General features: G+C 35.4%; 1 protein-coding gene across 1 annotated transcript; it reads left to right on the top strand.

Moving 5' to 3' along the window:
- Positions 1-7169: 7169 nt before the first annotated feature.
- On the top strand, positions 7170-9090 carry LOC110880578 (non-specific lipid-transfer protein-like protein At2g13820). Its single transcript, XM_022129074.2, has 3 exons — positions 7170-7508; positions 8661-8758; positions 8840-9090. Exons 1-3 carry the CDS (start codon positions 7184-7186, stop codon positions 8858-8860), a joined length of 444 nt encoding a protein of 147 aa, XP_021984766.1. The 5' UTR covers positions 7170-7183; the 3' UTR covers positions 8861-9090.
- Positions 9091-10880: the final 1790 nt, after the last annotated feature.

Raw genomic sequence — 10880 nt, 5'->3', positions numbered from 1 at the left:
ATTTTAAAAATGGTAAAAATCTATATTTACCATTTCTTTTCGTCAAAACATAGCGACTATAACATTATATTATGACATACGAAATTTGGGGTGTTATAGATTAACAATTGCAAGAATGTAATTAAAGGTTTAAACAAGGTAGAGAAAACAAGGCTCACACCCGATTCGGTAATTGCAATCCTAGGGTTCTTACACGTTTTAAATTTTATTCACTTGAATATGTTATTAACGGATTTCTATCAATGCATATCACGGACCACAATGCACTTCGTTACTTTGGACAAGTAAAACCTTTGGATGACAAGGCATAATTGCACAAACTTGTTTCGCAAAGTCAAATTTCATAACTCATTCGACAATTCACAAATATAGTTCAAATGCAAGACAATTATCAATCAATTCAAATACAATTCAAGTTATCACAAAATCAAACTAATAACATTGTTCAAACCCTAGACTTACAATAACCTACACGGGGGGTGAAACCTCCAAGAAATTAGCCGCTCATGGTGAACGAGACTTGATCAACGGATGCTTGAGACTTGAATTGGGTCATCTTGAAGCTTGAATATGGAGGAATTGGTGGTTAGGGTTTTGGGTAAGATGGTGATGATGGATGAATTGAAAGATGAATGTAATGGTGATGAACTAGGGTTCTAATTCCATTGATTCGGATGATGTGTGTAATGGATATGGATTGGTAGTGATGAGATGATGATTTAGGCTCCAAAGATGAGATTCAAAACCAAAACTCAAGTGTAACTCCCGTAATTATGACCCGATCCTTTTACAACTCGTTCCCAACAACCAATTTAGCAAATTCGCGTTTTGAGAAACCGAGGCCCGTCGCCGACGGCCTAAGACCCTATCGGCGACGCCCTCCCAAAGCTGCAAGTCTTCTCTGACGCGTTAAGTTGCTGGATACAAGGATTCCGGCCAACGGGACTTTCCACAGGGCGTCGCCGACGGCCTCCCCAATTCCCATTCTCCAATTTTCACATCTTGCACTCCCGTTTGATCCGAAATGCGTCCAGGTTGTCCGTTTTTCATCCCGGGGACCCGTAAAGCTCCCGAAAAGCTCCTTAAACTCCATCAAACATGCAAAACACATTTTTAATTAAAAGTAGGCTATTCAGAATTAAAACTTATGTAAAAACATTAAGTTACACGATTACGAACACCGGTTTTCAATCACGTATCATGTAATGAGTTTTCCAAATAAATGACTATGACTGTAATAGTGAAGTTAAAGGCTATCCGTTGCAATCCGCTACAAACATAAAGGACGAAAATCGTAATTTACCCTTTAAATAAAGAAAACACATTTATATATTAATTAAGAATTAAGAAGCAACTTGGTTGCTCTCATTATTCATGGTAGCCAACAATAGTGTGTAACGTGCTAGTCTCCATTTTTTTTTATTTTCTTTTAAGTCTTTTGTATTTTACTTTACACCCTTAACTTTGCTAATATACATGGTTCGTCCATATACTTTAATAAAGTTTTCTTCTTATTAGTTAACTTTGGTAGTGTACATGTTTAGTTCCCCTACTTTAGCTTTGGTAATAAACATGTTTAATCCATCTACTTTTGTTCCTTTAACATTTCACCTTTTAGGGATTTCTTTGCTCACGTGACAAACCAAACCGACTTATGCCGCAACACACTTCTCACTATACATTCTACCCACCAACAGGTTGCCACATAGCAACCTCCATTTTTTTCCTTTCATACTCTTTTGTGTTTTTTCGCTTACACCCATAACTTTGCTATACATGTTTAGTCCTTCTATTTTAACTTTCCTAATATACATGTGTAGTCCATTGACTTTAATATAACATTTTTCTTACTAGCTAACTTTGCTTATATATATGTTTAGGCCCTCTGCATTAACTTTGGTAATATACATATTTAGTCCTTCTACTTTTAATTCCTTTTAGTATTTTGACTTTTAGTGTTTTTTCTTGCTAACATGACGAACCAACCCGACTCCCGGCGCAACGTACAGGGTAAAATTACTAGTTTTCATTAACTTAAAAAATACATAACTAAAATAAAAACTACACAATTAAAGTTAAGATTCTAAGCATGGTTCCCAATCATGGATGGCTACGCAGAATTTATCATGCTGAAATGTGATTAATTGTCCAAGTCGCATACCGCCTTCGGTACTCACAATGGGTTAGCGCAATCCCTTGCTCCTTTGTTATGTCGCCACAACCATCTGTCACCTCGTTGTAGACTTGGTTAAATCTACGAGCCTTGACATTGATATCCAAAACTTGGAGTGAATTACATGTAACCTTCGATCGGTTTCACCCAAATGTTGACAGAATTATTCAAAATCAGTGGTCCCGAATGACATGGTTGTGCGCCGTTGCGTGTCCTTAGTGACACTCACCCAAGCCGTAGCCAAGACAAATGTCCTCTTCTTCAGTCCAAAAGAAACAATTTGGAAAGTTGTAGAGATTATAAAATCTTAGAGAGAGTAGATATATAGAAGAGAACAAAGGGTAGCGAGAGTTTTCCTAATTGGCATAACCATCTCAATATCTTCTTGATCGTCAAGTACAACAGAGCCTGAACGGACTAAACAAACTCGTTACACTCTACACATTTGATTAGGGATGTTCATCGGTTTGGTTTATGGTTTATTTGGTTCGGGTTATTCGGTTTTCAGAATTTTATACCTCAAACCAAAACCAAACCAAATTAGGAATATGCAAACCGAACCAAACCAAACCAAATTCAATTCGGTTTGGTTTCGGTTAGGAATCAAATAAACCAAATTTAACCAAATTGTACCAAAGTACTTTTTTCCTAAATAATATTTATGTTAGTGTTCTAGCTTCCGAACATCAAATCAACAACCAATTTGAACATAACAATATATAAATAAAAGACATAGGAAAATAAAACAGACATATCTATAAAATAGTCGTACACACAACGACAAAGTTCAAACTTTAAAACATAGATCATAGAAACTAAATAGTCAACAAGTCTATTGGCACAAAATATAAATAATCTTCAAACCACGGGGATACATACTTAGATATTAGACTTAGTATTTTGGGCTAATAAATTGTATATAGTTTATTAAAGAGAAAATTACCATTTTAGCCAAGAAAAAATTCAACTTACCATTTCAGCCAAGTCATGAGTCTTTGGAAAGACCATCTCTATTCCCAATGCGGCAGATGCCTCTTTTTCTTGCTTTTTTCTGTCAGCCAATCATCCATCGACACGTGTAACAGTAATGATTAGTTCCAGAGTTACTCAGCCAGACTCATCCAAAGCCTCTAACTAGAGGCAAGCCGGATGGCTTGCGTCTGGCTCAAGAGGTAACACATTATTTTATGCGTTTTTTCCAGACCCGTCGGATGAGTTTGTAACGCAACAAAAAGTCAGTTTCCGAGACGCATCAATTGAGTCGGCCGACGCAAGGCAGGCGTTTGGGTCAGAGCAATCACATCAGTCACATCACAGTCGCTGTCAAAACTTTTGTGGAGGATCTTGAGTGATTTGCGACGCTTGCCATGCGTCGCAAACGCATCAGTTTTGCTGTCACAAATAATGATCTTGAATGCAAGTTAATTTTTTTGCCGACGCTATCCATCCGTCGCTAACGAATGCAAGTTAAATTTTTTTTTTTAAGTATGCCGGTTCGCTATCCATCCGTCGCAAACGCATCAGTTTTGCTGTCACAAATAATTATCTTAAAGTTTTACTAACTTTACTTTGAACGGTCACCTTGATAATAAACGTTGATAATAAACGTTGATAATAAACGTTTATTGTAACGTTGTAAGCGTTAAAAAAATACAAACGTTCGGCGAAATAAAACAAAACAACATTAAAAAGTACTTAGATTTATAGTTAAACAACATTAACAAGATTGTCTCTACAGTAAAAGTACTATTGTTTTTATTTTGGCAAAAGTTTTATATAAATCGCCATATTAATGATAAAAAACTTTTACTGTAGAGACAATCTTGTTAATGTTGTTTAACTATAAATCTAAGTACTTTTTAATGTTGTTTTGTTTTATTTCGCCGAACGTTTGTATTTTTTTAACGCTTACAACGTTACAATAAACGTTTATTATCAACGTTTATTATCAACGTTTATTATCAAGGTGACCGTTCAAAGTAAAGTTAGTAAAACTTTAAGATAATTATTTGTGACAGCAAAACTGATGCGTTTGCGACGGATGGATAGCGAACCGGCATACTTAAAAAAAAAAAATTTAACTTGCATTCGTTAGCGACGGATGGATAGCGTCGGCAAAAAAATTAACTTGCATTCAAGATCATTATTTGTGACAGCAAAACTGATGCGTTTGCGACGCATGGCAAGCGTCGCAAATCACTCAAGATCCTCCACAAAAGTTTTGACAGCGACTGTGATGTGACTGATGTGATTGCTCTGACCCAAACGCCTGCCTTGCGTCGGCCGACTCAATTGATGCGTCTCGGAAACTGACTTTTTGTTGCGTTACAAACTCATCCGACGGGTCTGGAAAAAACGCATAAAATAATGTGTTACCTCTTGAGCCAGACGCAAGCCATCCGGCTTGCCTCTAGTTAGAGGCTTTGGATGAGTCTGGCTGAGTAACTCTGGAACTAATCATTACTGTTACACGTGTCGATGGATGATTGGCTGACAGAAAAAGCAAGAAAAAGAGGCATCTGCCGCATTGGGAATAGAGATGGTCTTTCCAAAGACTCATGACTTGGCTGAAATGGTAAGTTGACTTTTTTCTTGGCCAAAATGGTAATTTTCTCTTTATTAAACAATGTTATTTTTATTTAATAATTAAAAAATTAACGGTTTATTCAGTTATCCAAATAAACCGAATAAACCAAATTAAAAAAATGTGGATCAAAAAACCGAACCAAAAACCATATTCATAATTCGGTTTCGGTTAGAAACCAAACCAATAACCGAACCATTTTTTTTTTCTGAACACCCCTACACTTGACTACCATAGTTCTACTTAATACACCTACACTTATTTAATCATATTATTTAATCTTACCATATGCATGCAGGTGTATGTATCTCATTGTGTATAGTTGATGCTTTGCTTGTGATCAGTTTTTTTATGTACAACGTTTGCTACTTGCTTACACACACACACATCCATAGTCAAAAGTGTTCTAGGCGCGCTACTTGAATTTTTTAGCCAATGGAAGGAAAATTTTAACGTTTGGTTGTGAGATATAAGACTTAACCTGACCTGACCTAAAATTTTTATCAATTGATTGTGAGAAATTTTAACCACCGGAAAAGATGAACCCATTAAAAAAAACTTGGGTCTGCCACTCCTAGTTATGCCCTCAAACCTAACATTTCCTACCACTTTCATTTCCATGCCTTGTTATTAATATTGATGGCATTCTTCTGTTTGTGGTTTGTGATCATGTTAACGTGATCATTCTGGAATCATTTGTTGTTTGTGATCATATTAATGTTGATTGTATTCTTTCGTACAAGACGAGAATCAGAGAAGCTTTATTTCATTTCTTCAATGTATTGTAACCTTTTATGCTTTCATTTACCTGTATCAGATCAAACCGAACAAAATTGTTTTTTTCATAAATATATAGCTTTGTGAAAACTATTCAAGATGGTTTTCTTAGCAATACGGGTAGTATCACTACTAAACACATGAGTATATTGATGATTATTTGCCATTAATTACCCATTGAATGATTTTGACGGAATCCGTTAATTTTTTTTAAAAAGGTTTGTAACCGTCTAAATTTTGTCGGTTTTGTTGGGAACTTATTGCTGATGGAATATCCGCCCGGATATAATTTATAATAAAATTTACTAGTCCGGTTTTTTCAGGCATTTGTCGGTATGGGGCTGATTAGCGTTATCTGTAAATAACGTATACATGTAGGCAATCTGTCTTTAGATTACCCACAACCAAATTTATGACAAATTCTCATTGGTAACTCATTTCCCCATGGTTTTATGATCTTCCGTTGGTGATACTCATTTGTTTAGCATATGATCATGTGTTTTAACCATTAGTTAGAACACAATACATACCAAAATAAATTTAACCCTTCAGTGGGTTCTTTTTTGTTTTATCTTTCCGGCTTAGGGGAGGGGGGTGGTCACTAGTGACCATTTTTCCATCACTCACAATATCCAATTATGTTCCGCCATGTCAGCAACCATTTTTCCATCACTCACAACCTTTTTTAGTGGGGGTGGTCATCACTCACCACCACACCCAACAATTTCCCCCAACCAACAAATACCCTCACAAAATAAATCATCACGCGTTGAAAAGATAACGAAAACCGGATTTCGTGATACAATAACGCGTTAATGTTTATGGCGGCGGTGGGAATTGTTATTGTATAACGCGTTATCAAAATTCATCACGATAAATAACAGGACCGGCCCGTGTGGCCTTAGGGTTAGCATGCCTTAATATCTCATCTCTTTCTTAACAAAGTCTTTGATATTAGGTGACCTATCTAGTTGTAATAGTTTAGATAAAAAGCATTATTAAATGTCCTCTTTTAGCAAAATTTTCCTACCAGCGCCGCAACAGTACTCATTAGAATGATCTATGCAAACCGTTGAATATCTTCATGCACAACTTATAGGACATGACCTTTTAAGTTTTGGACAATTTTATTTTTATTATAATGTAGCACATATTAATTAATATATTATTTGAAATATAGTATATCGAAGTGTTCGGCTATTTCTACATATACAACGTGGATCTCACTTGCAGATAAAAATGTTATTAGGTAGATATATGTATTAGAGATCGATCAATGATACATAATAACTTATGATGTTTCCTTAATACATGTAAAAATCCGTATAGCAAGATTTGTACAACATGCTAGCATCGTCTATTATATGTCCGAATCGATATAATCAAATATATCTCACGATTATCAGTTATAAATGCTAGATAGGTTATTCTTTTATAGTTATGACATAAATGGACAGTTGGTAATTTATATATTATACAGCCTGATATGAAAGTACGTAATTATCTAGAAGACAGATAAAACCAAAAGGTCAAATTGTAGGCTACAATACTAATTTATTACCACCACAAATCAAATTGACAACGTTTGTGCCCTATAAATATGTTCATGTAGTTAAGAAAGTAAGTACACCATCCTGAGTTATATTGAAATGGCTAGTGGTAACATGAGCCATCTTGGGTTAGCATTTGTCCTGCTAACCCTGTGTTGGGGCGGGTCTATGGCTCAGTCAGGGTGTACCAGTGTTCTAATTGGAATGGCTCCGTGCCTAAACTATGTTACCGGAAGTTCCAAAACGCCATCGTCTTCCTGTTGTTCATCATTGGCTAATGTTGTTAAATCGCAGCCACAGTGCCTTTGCACTGCCCTCGATGGTAGCACGTTGGCTTCGCTTGGAATCAATATTAACAAAAGCACTGCATTAGGCCTTCCACGCGCTTGTAACGTGAAGACTCCACCTGTTAGTCGATGCAACGGTATAAATTTCAATACTCATATCAATATTAATTCATCAGTTTATAATATTTGCTACTATTATTTATTAGATGTGCCACAACGGTTAGTTTATGTGTATTTGAATCGTTTTCATTCAAACTGGTGGGACTGGATTTCAAATTTATATATCTGTTTTTATCCTTAAAATATATAATTACGTTAATTATCTATTTACTTACTTAATAATAGTTAATCTAATCTAATATCGTAAATCTATAAAAAAAAGTAAAGTTTTTAATATTTTATTTTAAGGTTAATAATATACTTTTATGTTTAATTCTTAGTTTTTTTTAAAATTACTTATAACACCATCCAATTTAAACTGGCCGGTCCAACTAGTGAACCAGTAGGGCTGTAAACGAACCGAACGTTCAGCAAACAGTTCGTGAACCGTTTGGCGGAAAGTTCGTTTATGTTCGTTCGATTAGCTTAACGAACGAACACGAACAAAAATTTTCGTTCGGTTAGCTTAGCGAAAGAACACGAACACAAGTCTCGTTCGTTCGACTGCGTTTGTGAACGTTCAGTAATATGTTCTTTTACGTTCGTTTGATTATATTAAAATAATAATAAATAATTAACCTTTTATATATTGAAAACTTGAAACTCTATTTTTTTCTAAGTTAGCTAAAATTCGGACATTTTAAGACATTTTTAGGAATGATAATGTTTAAGTTAGTTAAACTTGATTTATCGTTTGGTGGTGTAGTAGACTTCTTGTAGATTTCTTGTGTTTTGATTTATCATTTGATGTTTGTATTTAACTATTTATATCCAATGTTTTTATTTTTTATTTTCAAATTAAATGTTCGTTTGCGCTCGTTTTTATTTGCTTACATTCGTTTATGTTCGAGACCAATGTTCACGAACTGTTCGTGAACAACTGAATTTCCTTGATGAACGAACACGAACATAAACTTATGTTTGGTATGCATTTGTGAAAAGTTCGTGAACATGTTAATTTCCTTGACGAACGAACACGAACATGGCCTTGTTCGTGTTTGTTCGGTTCGTTTACAACCCTATGAACCAGTAAGACGGTCGATTTAACAACCGGTCACATTATTCAAACATTGGTCGTTTTATGTTCCCTCTCCCTTTAATTCTTACTTGTATATTTTCAATCGTTTAAGCTGGAAATAATGCACCTACGATGGCTCCAGCGGAATCACCAGCGAATTTAGATGATACATCCTCAAATGGACCTGCTCCAGCTAGCATATCTGTGCCGGTATGTATCATATATAGCATGAGTAACAAAATGGTAAAAACCCTAAATATTTGTCATAACTTCTTATTGTTGTATTAATAGGATCCAAACAAGTTGCCATAAATGATGAAACTTCTGATGATGCTGGTGGCAACAAAGGAGTGTTACGTCCTTCTATCGAGTGCTCTAGCTGTGATGGCTATGTTACCTCTACCAACTTTCAAGTAACTTATTATTACTATGTCAATAATAAATTGTGTGTTTGCAATTACTTGTTATTTAATGTTTTGATTTCATGTTTTCTAAAAATAATGTATTGTTGTGCCGAGTGTTGTAATCGCTTGTTATGTTTAAAATGCTTACTTTTTTGTTTAATTCTCTATAGCAATATACTCTTAGGTAGTCTTCGTTACATTCCAATTCAAATTCTATTTCCGATTCCAGTTTTATCACATTTCACGAAACGAACACTATCTTAGAATTGTTGAGACCAAATTGCATTTTACCTCTTTTAAGTTTCAGCAAAATTTTAAGCATTGTCCTTTAATTAACGAAATTACAGTGAATATTGTCCTTTATGTTCTAAATTTCCTTACAGAGTGTATGCTTTCTTCTTAAAAAGATTACAAAAATAAAGGACATCCGCTGTAAAGAAACTAAAACATAATAGGACACCGCTTGTAAGGAAATTAGAATATAAGGGACATCCGCTATAATTTCGTTAGTAAAAGAACAACGCCTGGAATTTTGCTAAAACTTAAAAGACGTAAATGCAATTTACCCTCAAAATTTTGTTAGAACCCATTGTAACTATAATGTCTAATCGAACAAAAGAATGCTAATAAGATTCATAGCCATCGATCTCTAATGGATGATAAGTGAAAAATACGCAATAAAATAATTAAAAGTGTCGTAAACCCATAAGACAATATGAACCGAACACCATCAGTTATCAAAAAGTATGTTAAAAGAAATTCGCCGTTCAAAAATTTTTATCAAAAGGTATGCATACCTTAGAAAGATGAACTCATTAATGAGAGGTTGAGGATCCTGAATGATCTTACTGGGACGAAATAACTTTCAAATTTTATTTGAACAACAAGCAACAGAACCATTCATACACCTCAAGAAACCGTCACACAACAAGAAGCTGAGATGACATCATTATAATCAAGAAATCAAGCAAAACATACATCAAGCAAACATAATCGGACTAAAAAATACTGCAAAAATCTTACTCCAAAACATAGAAACTTCTCCACTCATTCCAAGTTAACCCTTGTATCCTTGATTCTTAATTTCCTCTACTGTCTTATTCGGGTCCTTTGAGACATTGTTGAACACATTATTATTTCTATTATTCCATAAGTTCCAGGTAGTTGAGAGGTAGAAGGCGTGGATTACCTTTCTTTTCTTTCGTGGCCAATGGCCAATGATGACTGTCGTAAGGTGTAGGTCCCTGTTTCAGGATCCAATCCGTGATTTTCATGTTCATGTTCAAAGATGGAAGAGATAAGAGAGGATAAAGATAACAAACTTTGTATTAATCCGGTGGTAAACATTACAAGTCGGCCCGATTACATGATAACCGAACTAATACCAAAGAAGTATACATCCAGGGAGAAATCAAGTGGTGATTTCTCCCGGTGAGGACTCAAACCTCCATTCACTCTCTAGCACACACTTGTGCTCTCACTCTTATGTTTTACAAGACAAGGTGTTGGTATTTATACCAAACACAGGTTGCACAGTCGAAGGATAACACTGACTGGTCGATAGATCATCTGTCGACCATCCAGCTTTCGAAAGATACACACATGCCTCGAAGGATACCATATCCTTCGAGGTCCATCTTCAACCTTCGATGGATATCTTTCGAGCTCATCGAAGGATATCAACAATCCTTCGATGCCCTATCCTTCGACACCAACATAAGCAACCATAACTTGTCTAGCAAACACACACGGTCAACCGAATAACCCTCTCGTTTGACCACTTCAAACGAGCGGGTCTATACACGTTCGATAGACCGTTTCACTAACTATTACAAATTCAGCGTAAAATAATAACTAATCTATTCGACAAGCATCGGACACAAAATCTGCATCAACAAATTCCCCCTTGTCCGTTGCTGTCGAATGCT

This window comes from Helianthus annuus, chromosome 14 (assembly GCF_002127325.2).
Source record: "Helianthus annuus cultivar XRQ/B chromosome 14, HanXRQr2.0-SUNRISE, whole genome shotgun sequence".
NCBI classification, from domain to species: domain Eukaryota; kingdom Viridiplantae; phylum Streptophyta; class Magnoliopsida; order Asterales; family Asteraceae; genus Helianthus; species Helianthus annuus.
The sequence above is the reverse complement of the archived record's forward strand: the minus strand, read 5'-3'. Positions and strand labels throughout refer to the sequence as shown.